Genomic DNA, 17,933 nt, shown 5'->3' with positions numbered 1-17,933 from the left:
TGTCATATATCAAATTTCAATCTACTTCTAGACTGTCCAAATTCCCATTCAATATCAATTAATTTCACTATAGTAACCTGGTGTTATGTTCTAATATTGATCCTTCCTCCACACTGTAGCTAAAGGGATTTACAAAACTATACAAGTGTGACTCACCACTATTCATTTACTTCCCAGTAGCAGCTAAGTAGAGTGAAGGTTCTCTGACACATGTGGCCACAACTCTTATCTCTGCCCTAACTGTCTGACTACTCTACTTCTCATCCATCATTCTCCAGAACTGAGCTTATTTGAAGCTAGTGAATACCACATGCTTCTTCAGGCTTTCATATGGTTACATATATAGCCTCCCCTACCTATATTCACTATCTTTAAAATTCAGTTTACACAACATCTTTTCCAGAAAGCCTTTTCAAAAACCCACAAATTACCTGCTGTCCTTCATCAATACCTTCTGATATACCTACTACATCATATTGAGTCATCTCTTGAAGCATGCCTACCTGTGCTTTAGATAGCTGAACTCAGGTATTACTCCTTTTACTTCACAATGCTAACTTAATCCAGTGATTATACATAACAATTTTTTAAAATTTTTATTTTATTTCTACTGGAAAGCCTGACATACAGAGAGAAGGAGAGACAGAAAGATCTTTTGTCCACTCATTCACTCACCCAAGTGGCTGCAATGGAGGGAGCTGAGCTGATTCAAAGCCAGAAGCCAGAAGCTTCCTCCAGGTCTCCCACACAAGTACAGAATTCCTAAGCTTTGAGCCATCTTCTACTGCCCTCCCAGACCACAAGTAGGGAGCTGGATGGGAAGTGGGGCCGCCTGGACATGAATAGCACCAACATGGGATCCCGGCATCTGCAAGATGAGGATCTAGTCACTTGACCATAGTGCCAGGCCTTAACGGCATTTTAATTATTTGACTTTAGCGGCAGTCATGGAGCTACATCTGAGAAGCTAAGTACCCTCAGCTCCTGACTCCAGCTGCCTGCTGATGCACGCCCCAGGAATCAGCCCTGATGGACCAACAGGTGATTCCTGTCACCTGTATGAGACCTGAGCTGCACTCTTAGTTCCCAGCCACAGCCCTCAATAAGGGCTTACCGGCACTTAGGCAGTAACCAGTGAACAGAACATTTTTTCCTTTCTCTCTTTTTTGCTCACTTGCTCTCTCTCCCTTTCTCATTTCCAACATGCAGAAATAAATATGTTAATCTCTTTTGGTTTTATTTTTTCTTAAACTATTGAACTACAACAATGACTCCCTCCCCACAGAGGCCCTCTAGACATGTGGGAAAAGATTGTTAGAACTTATTAAATTTATCTAAAATAAACAAAAATTAAATAAGTTTCTTCCTGTGTTAAACATACACATTTTATAGATGAAAGAAATATTTGGAGGGAGAAAAGGAGTTGAAACCTCTAATCCACTGTAATCCATTGTAATCAATGATCACAATTAATTTAAAACTGACATTTTGTGGTTTAAATTAACCCAAAATATATGTGTGGCTTCAATATTCCTTTAAAACATCCTGAATTAAATATGCTAGTGAACATTTCAAAAACGGAAGAGCCAGTGACCCTTCTCCAGTTCCCATTATAAGCACGTATCATGTATCAGCCATATCATCTAGTAAAAACAGTGACAATATATCTAAAAAATTCAGACCTCCAAAATTTACAAGCAGGGAACTGATGGGAAGTGGATCAGCTGGGTCTCAAACCAGTGCGCATATGGGATACCAGCACCAAAAACAGAAGCTTAGCCTACTGTACCATGGCATTGGCCCCATTCTCTTCATTTTGAATGGAAAGGTACTTCTCGGTCTCTGTTTCTTTCAGACCTTCTTTTTCCATACAAGTGTATATAAATATTTATAAAGGATAAGTAAGATCCTTTCCAGCCTCACAACTGAGAACATTTCCTTAAGGACTGGGATCGTTTTGAAATGCAGATACCAAAGAAAACAGCTTCCCTTTCCTACAGTTTCAGTGGAAAAGTAACAGCCTTATTTTGATAGGTACCCTGTTCCAATTAACAAAATTACCTCCTTTCATAGACAGGAGAGGTTTGCCCTTCCTCTGGATAAAGCCCAAATAAGCTAAAAAAAAAAAATCAGTCACTTCACTTACCAGATAAAGTTAGCATGAACTATTGCGATGTGATGTGTGATGTGCTTTGGGCTATAAAAGAGGGTAAGATTCCTTCTTTATCCATATAATCTCTCGGTAGATTTTTCTAGTCCAAAGTATATTCAACAATAAAACTGTTTTCTTTCTGTAGCACTTTTGCAGCGAAGTTTTCTGTGTTGAGAGAAGACTTTGTTTTTAATTATATTTCTCCAGCAATAACCAGTATGTACGTTTTTTTTCAACATGGAACCAGGGGAGTACAAAATCATGGAAAGATGTTTTTGAGCCTGCAGTTATTAAATACAATGAGCTGTTTGGACCACCAGTGTTACTATTGTATATTACCAGATGCATAGTCCTGGCATCCACCATGCCTATAAGATCTGAAGTACTTTGTCTACAGAGGGGGAAAAAGAGCTCCTTGTTGATGCCCAGGGAAAAGCAAAGGAAGATGGCCCAACCACAAAGGAGACCTGAACCAAGTTCCTGGCTCCTGATTGCAGCCCGTAGGGGATGAACCAATGGATGGAAGATCTCTCTTGTCTCTCCCTTTCTCTGTAACTCTTTCAAAACAAATAAATAATTATATCTTCTCTTTTAAAAAGAGATTGTTACTTCTCTTAAGTTTCCAATTTCTGAAAGAGACAGAAATTAGAAGACTTTTTTAATGTGTCATGTTTGGTATTTGACTCAGCAATCAAGATACTTCCTGTGACACCTGCATCTCATATTGCAGGGTCTGTGTTTGAATCTCATCTTTGCTCCCAATTCCTTCTCCTGCTAATGAACACCATGGAAGTCAGCCCATGATGGGTCAAGCAGTGGGGTTCCAGCTGCTCATGTGGGAAATTCAGACTGAGTCCCTGGATCTTGGCTTCCACTGGACCCAGCCTGGCTGTTATGGACATTTGGAGAATGAATGTGAAAGATATTCATTCTCTCTCTCTTCCACCATTCTGAATCAATAAATACACAAGTAAATAAATGTATATGAATTGTCTAAAATGTTTTCTGGAACAAACACACAATCTGTCTAAGCAGATATTGAGCATGTAATAGGAACATCTCACCCTCGATGGCACCTTTCCAATCCCTGGACACTGAGCTCCATGACGCCAACCTCTGTGCTTCCACAGATCTTCGTTCATGGTTCATGTACCATTTATCCCAGTTTGCTTATGTTTAATTAAAAGATAAATTTAGATAAATTACCTGAGTAATTAATAGTTCTCCCCTTCCAGATTTAAAACACCTGAAAATAAGAAATACATTCCTTTGCAAATTTCCTTCTGGACTCAGGAGAGGAGCTTTTTCTGATCCTTACTAAGTTCCAGCTTTGGCTCCCCATCCTCTCTGGCAATGACCATTGGAGTTGCTCAGGTGCCCCAAAATTAGCTCAGATAGACAGAGAGAGACTAATATGTAAAGTTTTGAATAGACAGGAAGAAGTCAGCTGGCCTGTAATTGCTCAGCCTGTACCTTACTGGTCAAGCTCCCAATTTGGCCTTTCCTAGACCTCACTAGATAGGACGTAGAGTTCAGTTATTCCTCACTTGCTAAGTTATTGGGGATTTCTCTGCTTACCTGCCTAAGACTGATCTACTCTTCAATTATTAATATATGGCTTGTTAGAGTTATAAGACTGCTTTGGTTGCCCCAGAGTGCATGAAGTTCTGTAAAATCTTGCTTGAATACTATAAACTGCTAAGTTTAAGTTTAAAAAAAAGAAATGCATTCTTCATCCTCTTATCTCGCACAGCATATTTCACTGTGTATTGCACACAATAGGGATATCTATAGGCAACTGTGTTGAATTGCATTATATATTTTTAGAATGACTTATCCAGGCTTCAAAAGCAAAAATTCCTTTTGGTATAAGAATGAAAAGACTTAGAAGCAGAAGAGTGACTTGCCATACTGTAAGTAAAATGTACCCAGCCTATGCCTTGGATTATAATTGATTTTCTCTAAGCTTTGCTAAGGAAAAACAGACTGAACACTAATTGTGTTGAATAAATATGTCTCAAAAGCTGCAGCCTTCAGGGGTTGGTGTTGTGACACAGCAGCAGCCAGCATTCCATATAGGCACCTGTTGATGTCCCAGCTGCTCCACTTTCAATCGAGCTCCCTATTAATACATCTGGGAAAGCAGTAGAGGATAGCCCAAGTGCTTGGGACCCTACATGCATATGGAAGATCCAGAAGAAACTCCTGGACCTTGGTTTCCAACTGGTCCAGCCTTAGTCATTACAGATGTTTCGACACTGGGGCATTGGATGAAAGATCTCAATCTCTCCCTCTCTCACTTTGTAACTCTGTCTTTCAAATAAATAAATCTTTTCAGAAAAAAAAAATGTAGCTGTCAAAAACAAGTAAAACATCAAAAAATTCATCATTACTCAAAATCATCAATACTATTAGCAAACAAAATGCACAAATATCAGTTATAATAGTATTGCACAGCAAAAACATTATGGTCTGGAATGTGACATTTAATACAAGTGCACTTACATTGTTTCCACAGAAACTAAAACCTGAATGAATGAATTATAAAAAAAATGTACAATGACTTTGAGATGTTTCATATAAGATTAACAAACGTTACATTTCCCATTACATTTTTGGCAAAAAAAAAAAAAAACGAAGAGTTAATCTTAGAACAGATTAAAAACCAGGGACAAGCATGATAGCTCAACCTACTGATCGTCCTCCTATAAGTGCTGTCATCCCATATGAACTCTGGTTCATGTCCTGGCTGCTCCACTTGCCATCCAGCTCCCTGCTTGTGGCCTGGGAAAGTGGTAGAGAATGGCCCAAAACCTTGGGACCCTGTACCTATGTGGGAAAGCCAGAAGAAACTCCTGGCTCTTGGCTTCAGGTCCTCTCAGTTCTGGCCACTGTGGCCATTTGGGGAGTGAACCAGCAGATGGAAGATCTGTCTCTCCTCCCTCCTCCCTGTAAATCTGCCTTTCCAATAAAAAAATAAACAAGTTTACTCTGATCTTTAATCCTTTATTTTGAGGCTAAGACAACCCAAAGTCAAACTTCAACAGTAGAAAGTACAAAGTTATTAGTGATACAAATGTTAACAAACATTGTTTTTAATTCTTTAAAAATTAAATGGCAAAGTGGGAGAGGTTTAAAAAAGAAAAGAAGCCTGTGGCTAGAGACCAGGATTAAGTTTGCTATAGCTTTAGACAGTCACCAAATTACTCTCCAAAGCTTTGTCTCATCCCTGCACTACAATAACAGGAGAACCAGAGGCACACAAGAGGGAAGACACCCAGAGTAGTCAGGAGAGATGTTTCAGAGGAAGCCAAGTTGTCAATAGCTTAATTTGGGACTTCCAGACTCCAGAATTTTTATGAAAATACATTTTGACCCTATGAACCACCCAACCTGCGGCATTTTGTTATGCGAGTCCTGTATTTTAAAAAGTATCGAATCTTACTCCATATTCCTTGCCACTTAACGTTATTTACCTGCCATTTTTCTTCATTGTGGATTCTGTCTAAAGACTTACTATTAGAATGAAATGATACTGATCATAAACCATTGTGCCAGATGTCTCAAGGTTGTGAGTGCTGTACAAATGATGGCTGCAATAATGACCATTGATCCCATACATTTATCTAGACGAAATTACTAACAGCGTTTACCTTTTAGCGTTTTACCTCTTTACAAGGCCCTCAGCCTTTGGAGATCCCAAAGCTACCCGGAGGGCAGAGTCCCAGCCTCCTGCGTTCCTTAAGCTGACTGCTGAGTGACTCCAGAAGCAGTGGTCAGCTGAGTCGGGACCCGCGGGAGTCGTTCGAGGTGCTGGCTGCAGCGCGCACGGGAGCCCAGCCGGGCTGCTCAGCCGATCCTGAGCAAGCTGCCCGCCCCCACTCTGCCCGTCAAACCCACGGGGAGGTTGAATGACAGCTACAACAGGTGCAGCACAGCGCCCGCGGCTGCTCAGGACGAGTTGGGCGCGTCAGGTCCTGATGGCCAAAGTTTAAAACAGCCTTGCTCGCCTTTGCACCAGTCTTCGGAAGGGCCCCCTCAACAAGCTTCTTTGCTTTGAGGTCACCTCGAACTCGCCAGTCCCGGAGGAGTCTTGCCTCTCGGAAGCAGAGAAGGCAAGGCGTGCGGTACATGGAGCTTTGCTTTAGCGCTAGCTGTGTCGTCGCCAGCCACCCGAGAACAGAAGTGAGCGGTCCCAGAACCAAGCCCTCGATCAGCACCTTCCCACGCCCGCTCGGACTTGAGGCACGCGCTGTCCGAAACGTCCCGCCTAGGCGAAGGGAGGCACAGCCGAAACCCGCCCGCCCGCGTCCCGCCGCGGCTTGCGGCGCCCGCCCGCACTGCGGTCCCGCGGCGACGCCGCCGGCCCCTCCCCGCCCCCCAGGTGGCGAGTTCAGGCCCCGGGTGACAAGCCTTGCCGCCGCTGCCGTCGCCGCCGGGGGACAGTCCCAGCCGGGAAACGTGGTGTTGCTTCCTGGGTGGGAAGGTGCCTTCAAACTTTATAGAGTTCTGTTCCTTCCTCCGCGCTCCCCTGCCCTCCCCTCCGCCCCCCACTTCGAGAAGCCGAGAAGATGGAGACCGAGTCCGGGGCGGTGAGTATGGCGATCAGGGGCCCGGGTGCTGGAGTGGCGGGGACCAGGAGCGGCATGAACCCCATCTTCCCAGGAACTGGAAAGGCGAGAGTTCCAACTCCAAACCCTATTTTGTTGGAGGAAGAAACGTGGCCCTGGTGTCCCATCGACCGCCACGACCAGCCGGCCACCTTCAAGCCCCATCAGATAGTGCTGTGGGGTCGGGACGGTGCCCACCGGCCACCTGGCCTGGAATGGTTGTAGGCGGGATGGGGGACCCTCGACAAATGGCCGGGAGGCTTCAGGACAAGCGCTGGCGGTGTCCCGGCAGGTAAACCGCTTTCCCGCCGAAAAAAAAAAAAAAAAAAAGCTAAAATGAGCTCCCGGCTGCGTCTTTGACGCTTGCTCCTGCGGGATTCCACTCCGGCCGCCCATGACCAGGAATTGTCGGGGCGGTCGACGCCTCGACACCTCGACACCAGAAGGGGACCGACGGGCCCGAGAGACCCGAGGGACAAGGGCAGCCTGTGGTCCACGTCGGACCTGGACGCGCTAGGCTCGGCTAGCACGGGCCGCACGCCCGAGCCAGTCAGGGCCGGATCGGGCCGGGCGTGAGCGGAGCGCGGCGGCTCAGGTCCGAGGGGCCACGGCAACGTGCCGCCGCGCCCCGCCCACGCCCCGCCCCGCGCTTCGCCGCCAGCCAATCGGCGCGCGCTACGACGAGGGCGCGAGGCCGGCGGCGCACGCGGCGGACGGCGGGCTCGGTACCGTTGAGGGGTTCCCGCCACTGCTGCTGGCGGGTTTGCGGGGCAAAATTTCTCGCTGGCTGGCTTTCTTTTCCCTCCCGCACTTTGGTGGGGAGGGGGTGGACCCTCGCGTCACTGCCCAGGTTCACGATGACCCGAGAGAACCCGAGGAAGTTGCCGCGGCCTTTTCCCCCAGCGCCTCAGCTTGCTGGCCTCGGAGGGGACGGAGCTACGAGGCTGTGACAGCGACGGTTAGCCCGCCCTGGTCCCCGGCTCTGGGTTAGGGGAGGAGGAGGGGGCAGAGAGGGCGCGTTACTGTGGAGGAGACTTGAGCGGAACACCCTTCTCACCCAGTAGTGGCCCGCCCTGCCTAAGTGCTTCCGTGATCCACTCTGAGGCTCCTGGGGTTGTTTAACCCGAGTGGGTCTATAACCTTAAATAAGGAACAAAGATCTTACCTCTCCTTGAGCTTTGGTGCTGCCCACATTAAAATATTTTCGAGGCCATTTTTTTTTCATACTGTTTTCCATCGGCCTGATGGCTATATCGTGAGCCGATCACTCCAAAAGAAATCATTCATTCTTTTTTTTTTTTTTTCATTCAACAAATGTTCGTTGAACACCTGCTATGAACTGTTCACTCCTTTAGAAAAAGGCCACATCTTGCCCTTATGGCCATTGTTACATTATATTGGCAAAAGATAATAAATGTGTGTATAATGTGTTTGAAAATAAGTAATCAGAACAAAAACAAAGCACTTGGAGCACGCCTTAGATTCTAGAGAATGAAGTAAGCCAAGTAAAAAGTTGATGTACTGTTTTTCCCAGTGGGTGTGCTTTCGTTTTTCAGTGACTGAAGAAAGTATTCTGTTCACTTTATTCGTTTCATCCTCTCAGTGAAATATATTGGAATTTGTCTCTTAAACACACTTGAGAACAAATCAATTCCAACATTGACTATTTTTTTAAGGATGATAATTTCCCAAGGACTGGTGTTTTTGTTTTTTGTTTTGTTTTAAAACAAAAAGGTCAGTAATACAAGCAGTAAGCAGTGGACCCAGAGCCATCTGCTGGAGCTGTTAGTCACTAACAATACACCAGCATCCAGGATCATGTACTTTGCGCACTGTGCCCTATTGAGTAAAATGGAGTTAGAAATAACCTCCAAGTCTCCAGAGAGAAAACTGTTAACGGAATTGTAACTGGAAACAACAGCATAATAACTGCTCAGTGTGGTGGCTTACCTGTGGTTTAGAAGAATTTACATTCTCATAGTAGGGGGACATGCATGTGTTTCCCCTCAACAGTGGAAGGGGATGAGAGGCTATAAAGTCTGGTCAGTAGCTCAGCAGTCACACTGGTCTTGTTGTTTCTCCATCTTTTTGGGAAAAATTAAGGATTGTGGTTTTATTGGGTATTGAAGTAAGAGCAGCACCAGTACCGATCTTGGAAATTTGGTTTTTTGTTTTGTGGTGAACTGGAATCATGGTTCAAACATTTAGAAGAAACATTCATTGAGTATGTTTGCAGTGTGGTTAGTGTTTGTTGGAGGCAAATACGTTCTTGAATTTGTTTCTCTTTAAAATTCTATGCCCAAGACTTGTTTTCAGTTGTGCCTTGAAAGTCTGTTATCTTCCCATTGTGCAAACACACATTAGTATGTATTTATTAAACCTTAAGTCTTCAGACTTAGAATCATGAACATCTTGATGTGTGCTGTGATCGAATCTTTGGTATAAAAATTTATACTGATTTGGTGTAGTTAAATCTTTTACACCGTAAATCCTGAAATTGACAAGTACATGTAATATTTTGACTTTCAAAGAAAAAAAATGGTTAACGTGAATGTAAGCATTTATTAATGCCTCCTGGAACACCCCTATAGTTCTATTATGTTGAGTCTGTAGGTTGTAGGAGCAAGAATGCATTCCATGGAGGCCTCTCAGTGAGAGTGCGCTAGAAAGAACTTAACGGGATTTGGCTTGTGTGACGCAATTTTTAGCATCTAAGGAAGAAGAGATTTGCTCGAGAATGCATGTTGTCCAAAAAATAGGAGTATTTCTATGCTTATGATAATTTATATCTAAAATGGAAGGAAAATGGGTCATCAGCTGCAAGTGATGAACAAGGACCAATCATTCACTCATCCACCAGGGCAGGAAGACGTCCGGATATGATGGTTTGGGCAGTGCTTTTATTTTTGTTGACTTCAGACATCATGATGGAGTTATTCTCCTACTCCATCACAGCTGCGATATGACCTTGTCTGATATTGGTGTTGTGTTAACAAGAAAACACCACTCGCTTTCCATGTACTAGGCCAGTTCCTAACAGTACCATCACCTTGTTGGTTGTGCCAGGCTAGCTCACAGCCACTTGGGACTCCTTTTCTCTTTCTTATTTAAAGGTTTAATACTCCTCAGTAATTAAATAATATAAACTAGTAACACAAGTTTATTTAAATAGTGTATGTAGTAAGGTCTTCTCAAAAGTGGAGATTTTTTTTCCTGTATTTTTTGTTACCCCAAGTTCTAATTACATTCTTCATAACATTAGTGCCTAAGTGACTCATTTTTGAATTGTGTTTTCAGCCTGCATCAAAACTGAAAGTACTAAAAGCTTAAAAGAGTTTTGTTTTACAGCAAACATCAAACCAGACGCAAACAGATTCGTTATCTCCATCCCCTAATCCTGTGTCACCTGTGCCTTTGAATAACCCAACAAGTGCCCCAAGATATGGAACAGTGATCCCTAATCGCATCTTTGTAGGAGGAATTGACTTTAAGGTACTTACTTATATATGCAACATAGTACGTTTTTGCTTTAGAAATTATTTTCTCAAAAATTATTCCCTCAAGCAACTAGAAAAACATTTATGTAATGGTCCGCTGATTTTAAATTGCCTTAAAGAATCTTTTCAGTAGAGCACATATAATTGTCCAGCTTCCCAAATGAAGAAATTGATGCTGATGGTGTTACAATGGCTCATAGCCTATAGTAACACAGTGGAACTAGTTTCCAAATTTCTGATTTATGGCTCCTTTTCTTTACATCACCAAATTTTACTAATTATCATTTCTTCTATTATATTCCACTAGCCCAAATAATGGATGATAATTCTCCAAAAAAGAATCAATTTTTTTTAAAAAGGAAAACTTTGATTTTATCCCAACTTTTATCTCAGGTTTTTGAGTAACCCCCTTAGACGTCCATGTTTTGCAAATTTCTTTCTGTGATAGTTTTCAAATTTGATAACCAAAAATGCCCTGTTTCGTGGTCAGGATAAAACATTTTAATAATGTGTTAATATAACATAACCAGCCATTTACCTCTTTCGGAGAAGCAGTTTATGAAATGATTCATATTGCAAAGATGTTACCATTGGAATTATAGGCGTAAATCTCTCTTTTTAACAAAAAAATTTCTATCCTATTAGATATTTGATATATAAATAACTCACTATATATAATCATTCTATCACAGAGTAAAATTATTTTCTCCTAGTTAATAGCAATGTAGCACTTATTGTATTTGCAAAGATAGTTGATCTTAAGTATTGCTTCACTAAAATAAAAACTATTTCTGATATAAAATATTTACTTTAAAAAATATGTTCTGTGTCTGTGGAGAACACTAATGGCTGACCTTAAATATTCCATTTGGATATCCTTTTACAGAGTTATATTACAACAGCTCAGTGTGTGTTTTTTTTTAGCTTAGTGTATTTTTAAAAATAAATCATCAGTAAATAAAAACATTTGAACAGTCAGTTATCCTAGATTCCCAGAGTCCATCATTCACAATTTGAATTTTGAAAGCCTTAGGTAAAATGTAATCGTAACTTTAAAGCAGCTACTAAAGGTTTCCGACTTTATGTCCACACCTTTCCAAAAGCATAGATAAATGCCAACAAGGAAATAGTCTATGGTTCTATCAAGCAGTCTCAGACATTTGTGTGTGAATTATACTTTATACAGATTTATCTATTTATTTGAATGTCAAAATTAGATCTTCATTCATTGGTTCACTCCCCAGATGGCTGCAAAGGCCAGGGATGGCCCAGGCTGAAGACAGCAGCCAAGAGCATCTTCCAGGTCTCCCATGTGTAGGTAACAGGAACCCAAGCACTTGGGCCGTCTTCCACTGCTTTACCGACCTTTAGCAGGGAACTGGGTCGGTCGTAAAACATCTGGGACACAAACCTGAGCCTACATAGAATGCTAGCCTTGCAGACAGTGGCTTAACCAGCTACCTCACAATGCCAGCCCCAGTCTCAAGACATTTTAAACCTTATAGTTTAGAAAAGTACAGACTGTCACTCTTAATGAAGAGTCATCTCAAATTGTATCTAGCACAGTAGCAATATTGAGCTAATTCTTCAACAAGGCAATAGTTTTGTTTTCAGATCTCTAACAACAAATCTTTTCTATCACAGATTCTGTTTTCTTTGTACCAAATAAGACATTCACTGACTTCAGATTAGCTCAGTATTTGTCATCATCCAGTCTAGCAGTGAGTAGTGGGGGTGTAAGCAGTGAAGTAACAGCTGCACTCTAAAGGCTGTGCTATAAGCCAAGCCATGTCTTCTATCTAGAAAATATTTTTTCTATGGAAATTTGAAGTTATTCTCTCTTTTTTAAAGATTTATTTTATTTTTATTGGAAAGGCGGATATACAGAGAGGTGAGACAGAGAGGAAGAATTTCCGACCATTGATTCACTCCCCAGGGGGCCGCAACGGCTGGAGCTGAGCCATTCTGAAGCCAGGAGCCTCTTCCGGGTCTCCCACGCGGGTGCAGGGTCCCAAAGCTTTGGGCCGTCCTCCACTGCTTTCCCGGGCCACAGGCAGGGAGCTGGATGGGAAGCAGGGCTGCGAGGATAGAACCGGCGCCTATATGGGATCCCGGGCGTGCAAGGTGAGGACCTTAACCACTGCGCCATCGCGCAGGGCCCTAAAGTTATTCTTAAAAGCAGTATAGATGAACCAAGAACATGATGTTGCAGTAAATTTAGCGTGAATATTCTGGAGAAAGTTTATAATCTGTCATCAGACAGTTTCAATTAAATATTCCAGGGCCAGTATAGTGGCATTGCATGTTAGCAGGCTATACCTCTGCCTGTGGTACCAGCATCCCATACAGATGCCAGTTCAAATCCCAGCTGCTCCACTTCTGATCCAGCTTCCTGACTATACCCTGGGAAAGCAGTAGAAGATGGCCCAAGGCCCAGGGCCCCCAAGTGGGAGACCCAGAAGAAGCTCCTGGCTCCCAACTTCAGGCCAGACCAGACCAGATATGGGGAGTGAACATGGAAGATCTCTCTGTGTCCCTCCTCTCTCTCTGTAACTCTGCCTTTCCAATAAAAATAAACCTTTAAAAAAGCAAATATTCCTAAACCATTTTTGTACATCTTATCCGTTCTAATTATAATCCTAGTATTTGAGTAGCATGATAATGCCTATATGTGACTAAAATGTACATGAATACAAATAAAGTAGTAACTATTTATTTGAGAGGTAGACCTGCTTAGAAGTCCCCATCCCCTTGTTCTCTTGCCAAATGCCCCAACAGCCAGAGCTGAGACAGACCAGAGCCAGGAACTCAACTCAGTCTCCCACATCAGTGGCAGATTTCCAACTGCTGAGCCATCACCAGCTGCCTCTTAGAATACAAATTAGCAGGAAGGTGGTATTGAAAGGTGAATCCAGGACATGAACCTAGACTTTTCAATATGGATTGCAACTGTCCCAACCTGTGCATTAAGCACTATACCAAATACCTGCACCAATATCTGCTAACTTATTATAAGCATTATAATCACTGGATTGCTACTACAGGTTTACTTCAAGTATTTTCAGAAATATTTTTTTTTTCCTAAAGACCACACTGATGATAGTAGTGTGACATGTAGCCCAACATACCCTCTTTCCTCTGCTGTGAGTGTCAGCCTTTCTCAGCTGTAAGAGCCAATAGTAATAGGTCTTTACCATGGCCACAACATGGTATTTTTAACCTTAAAAAGAAAGCTTTCTTTGTCAGTTTAAAATAATTAAGCTTAAAATTTTTATTTACATAAGATAGTTTAACAACATAACTACATGCAATATTTTGGTTATACATATTCATAGCTGTCTGCAAATTAACCATGAGTTGTTTATTAGTCAATTAAAATGTTCTAATATTTTCTTTTATCCTGTTAGACTAATGAAAATGATTTAAGAAAATTTTTTTCCCAATATGGGTCTGTGAAAGAAGTGAAGATTGTAAATGACAGAGCTGGAGTGTCCAAAGGGTTAGTATCAATACAGATAGTATGCAGAATTTCTTTTGGATTGCTGAGTTTGCTAATTTTGCTTTGATTCTATTTCAACAGAGGATTCCATGCCCTGTTTTCTCCTGAACCTTTTCATCCATCTTGGAAAGCAATAAAGGATTGAACAGAGGGGAGACACTGTAGCATTTCTTGTTAGGAAGTTATTCTTCCATAAGCTGAGGGTCCATCCAATGTTAAGCAGCAAGACTTTAATGTTGAAAAGCAAATAAAGACTTGCAAAAGAACCAGAAACTAAAGAAATCCAATTCCTTAGAAATTATATTTCTGCTTTATAATATAGAGAGCTTTTTTAAGAACTGTTAGCTTTAATCCATGTAGATTTTGTCTCAGATGAGAATAATATATATGGGAGATGTAATTCTAAATGAGAATGATTTAAAATTGTCATATCAAAAAGAATGAAAATTGAGAAGAAAAGCATGGAACACCTGGATATGTGGAGATTTGTGTGTACAAAAGCCAGATTTCAGAGAGAAAAAAAATATAGTTTGGTTAGTGTACTCACAGAAGAGTTGCAAAGTTAAATATAAGTCAGTCGGGAGTATCAATAGAAGATTATGTTTGTTTTCTTTGAAGAGAGGCAAAGCGTATTAACAGGCCTAAAAAAAGGGAGCAGTGAAGTGAGTAGAAACTGTATTAGAAAAAGCATTTAAGTGTAATGGTGAATACTTTGGAAAAGATGGGATCCTAACAAGAAGACATTTTCAAACAGACTTGATACTTCCTCGTAGTTCCAAACAATGTTGAGATGAAGTGGTTATTTTATCTCCTATTTAGCTAACAAAATTTGCAATATTTTGGTAATGTCTACTATCTAATCATTAAAAGAAAACACACATGGAAACAAATTGTATTTTATGCCCTTTCCACTGGGTGGTGTAAGTGTTCTACCAAATATTTAATGTTAAAATAATTCCTTAACTCTTGATTAATGTTAGAGAAAGAGAAACTTTATATACAACATAGTAATTATGAACTAAAGAAGATGGTACACATGATATTTAACATTGCTCAAAAAGTTTAAATAGAAATATATGAAAAATAAATAGAAATAGATGCTTTGGTAAATTGACTTTTTGCTTTTTCCTTGTTGAATTTTAGGACATGTTATGCATGTATTTGTATTTGTATTTTGAACATTGTATGAATTGTACATCAAGGTAACTATCAAATGAAAAACGGATCTAAACTTTGAAGTTGCACAAGTTTTACTTGATATTTAGGAAATATACTAATTATAATTTTATATGTGTTACTGTTAAATAAGGCAGTTATATAGTCATTTACCAATTTAAGTGATATTTTATCAAATTTTTAAATTCTTCAGTCTTTCTCTACTTAGATTCCATCATTCAAGCTACACTTGTATTATTTTAAAGGAGACTATTGCTTTGGACTGAAAACTGTAATCCAGAACATTTCCTTACTTACAGCTCAGAGATGAAGTGTTTGATGATCTCTGGCTTATTTTTTCTTTTGTTAGCCCTCTTACTCTTAGAGAAGCTGATAGGATTGAGCTGAATGGTTCTCCTGTGATTCTTTTTCTGTATGCATAGAAAAATGCATATTCCTACAGTGGCCCATTCTTTTAAAACATTAATTTAGCCTAACTAATGTCATGTCCTGAGAAAACAATTAATGGTAATTAAATACATTTATTTAGGTATGGCTTCATCACTTTTGAGACACAAGAAGATGCACAAAAAATTTTACAAGAGGTAAGATCTTCTGATATATCAATTTCACTTTTAGAACGCTTTTTAAGAACTTTTTTCTGAAAACTAACCCCTGAAGGTGTTTATTTTTCAACTAGAGTTCAGTTATAATGATCAGTTGCTAAAAATGAATCTTGATTTGCTTGTATCTTAAGAATGGCATTAGGGGCCAGAATTCTGCTGCAGTGGGTTAAATCACTGCTTGGGACACCTGCATTTCAGAGTGCCACCTGCTCTGCTTCTAGTCCTGCTTCCTGCTAATACATCTGGAAGGCAGTGGAATATGTTGCAAGTATTTGAGCCCTTCTAAGTTTTATATCCTTCTGGGAAATCAGGTTGGAGTTCCTGACTCCTGTACTCAGCCTGACCCAGATCTGTTTTTTCAGCTCTTTGCGAAATGAACCAGTGGATGGAAGGTTCTAATGTTTTTTTCTGCCTGCCCCTTTCTTCCTTTCTTCCTCTTCCCTTCCTTTTCTCCCTCTCCTCATCTCTTCTTCCCTAACCCTCTTCTCCATTTCTTTCTCTCTGTCACTCGGCCTTTTAAATAAATGATTCTTTATTAAAAAATGCAAGAAACTGTCTATAGCAGAACAAATGTCAAATCATTACATGAGCAAGGTTGTCTAAAGTTGTAATACCAATTTCCTATTTATTTTTGCTTAAGTTAAGAGCTTAGTGATACAAAGGGTGCTTTAGCAGTTCTTAGAAAGTATGCGCTATCCTTTTAATTTTTCATTTGTTCAGAAAGTATTTCTCACCCTTGGTTCCCTCTCCAAATATCCACAACAGGTGGGGCTAGACCAGGCTAAAGCCAGAAGCAGGAACCCCATACAGGTATCACTGTGGGTCACAGGGACCCATTTTCCTGAGCCATCATCTAAACCATATTGGGGTTTGTATCAGCAGGAAGCTGGAACTGAGAGTAGGACCAGGACTTAAACCAAGATACTCGGACATGGGCTCTAGGCATCCCAAGCAGCATCATAACCAATACACCAAATGCCAGCCCTTGCACTCTTTTAATTGCATTTTCCATGAAATTACAGAAGTATTTTTTGTGAGCTGTTTATGCATTTTGCATTCCTAAAAAAAAATTCTGTAAGCAAACATCCCTAGAATGTGATTATCTGAAGTTATTATTTCCCTTACATGAAACACATTATGCATATAAGCAAATAGCATTCATAGACGTCTATATAGCTTGTAGTACTGTGGTAGTTCAGTGTAATGACTTAAGTTATGACAATAACATTTAATTTTTCTCAAACATAGAATTGCATATTATTAAAATCATGTACATCTAATTCTTGTTATGTGTACCAGTTGTGTTCGATAGAGTGGCCACAAATACTGAATTAGTAAACACTGAGCTGTTCCTAGAGAAATTACAGGTGAGGCTTTGAAAACTGTTGGTCACAACACTGGAGTTAACCAATTAATGCGTAATCTTGTGTGTGTTTCTATCTACAGGTAGAAAATTTAACAGTTTGTTAATTCTTAACATTGAACTCACAGCCAATAGCACTAATTCCTGAATTAGGCTTGTCTAACACAGATTTTGTCCATAAGACATATGATAATCTTGTGCTTAGGATCACTAGCCAGTGCTTCAACTCTGCATTTGGGGATCATTTTAAATAGTAAAATCCCCGATAACAACAAAAAAATGTGAAAAATGTGCCAATACATAAAATGTGAAATGGACACATATGCATTGAGAAAGCTGAATCACAACATTGCCTTGTATAGCCTTAGCTGGAAATATGCATTCAAGCTATTCAAACTTTTGGCCAGTCTGACTAAATCTTTTGGTAGTCCCAAATCACCGTAAGTATTGGTTTTGGAGTTTTAGAAAATAGACAAATTCACAAATACAAAATTCATGAATAATAAAGTGTGACTGTGTTTAAAAAGAAGAAGAAAGGAAGGAAAAGCATTAAAATCAAAATTTAGACTCAGATCTGTTTGAATTGAAAGAGTTGGTCCATTTACATAAGCATTATTTCTTTCAAAAATCGCTGTAGCCTGAATTTTAAAACTCGATAATTTTCCATATTGATTTTATAAGTAATTAATAATCCTGAAATAATTTGTATTTTCTTTGCTTTAGGCTGAGAAACTTAATTACAAGGATAAGAAACTGAACATTGGTCCAGCAATAAGAAAACAACAAGTAGGGATCCCTCGTATGTATTAAGAACTAATGTATTTTTCTTTTTTGAAATGTTGTCAAGTTTTAGGAAAGTTTATTGAAATATGTTTTTTTTATTTTATAAGTTATTTTAGCAAAGTTGCTGGTCAGATGAATATGAGGGATTTTCATGGAAAATACCATGAAATAACTGCACAAATTTCAAAGTAAATTTAATCCTTCAATTAAAGTTCTCCATGAATTTTTAAAGTATCTTCATATTTCAT

At 40.3% G+C, this 17,933-nt stretch overlaps 1 protein-coding gene across 2 annotated transcripts in view; it reads left to right on the top strand.

Annotated features, from left to right (window-relative positions):
* The first annotated feature begins 6,711 nt into the window (after positions 1-6,711).
* BOLL (boule homolog, RNA binding protein) overlaps positions 6,712-17,933 on the top strand; it is a 47,619-nt gene continuing 36,397 nt past the window's right edge. Inside the window, exons 1-5 of one of the 2 annotated variants that reach the window (XM_040971938.1) lie at positions 6,712-6,744; positions 10,111-10,254; positions 13,667-13,758; positions 15,464-15,518; positions 17,626-17,701. In XM_040971938.1, coding sequence (XP_040827872.1) covers positions 6,724-6,744; positions 10,111-10,254; positions 13,667-13,758; positions 15,464-15,518; positions 17,626-17,701 — 388 coding nt within the window. In that variant the 5' untranslated portion in view covers positions 6,712-6,723. Of the gene's footprint in view, positions 6,745-10,110; positions 10,255-13,666; positions 13,759-15,463; positions 15,519-17,625; positions 17,702-17,933 lie in introns of those variants that run through there. The other variant, XM_040971939.1, reaches the window with a different exon arrangement.

The sequence above is a fragment of the Ochotona curzoniae genome, unplaced genomic scaffold (assembly GCF_017591425.1).
Source record: "Ochotona curzoniae isolate NIBS_2020 unplaced genomic scaffold, NIBS_Ocur_1.0 contig_2210, whole genome shotgun sequence".
Classification (NCBI taxonomy): domain Eukaryota; kingdom Metazoa; phylum Chordata; class Mammalia; order Lagomorpha; family Ochotonidae; genus Ochotona; species Ochotona curzoniae.
The sequence above is the reverse complement of the archived record's forward strand: the minus strand, read 5'-3'. Positions and strand labels throughout refer to the sequence as shown.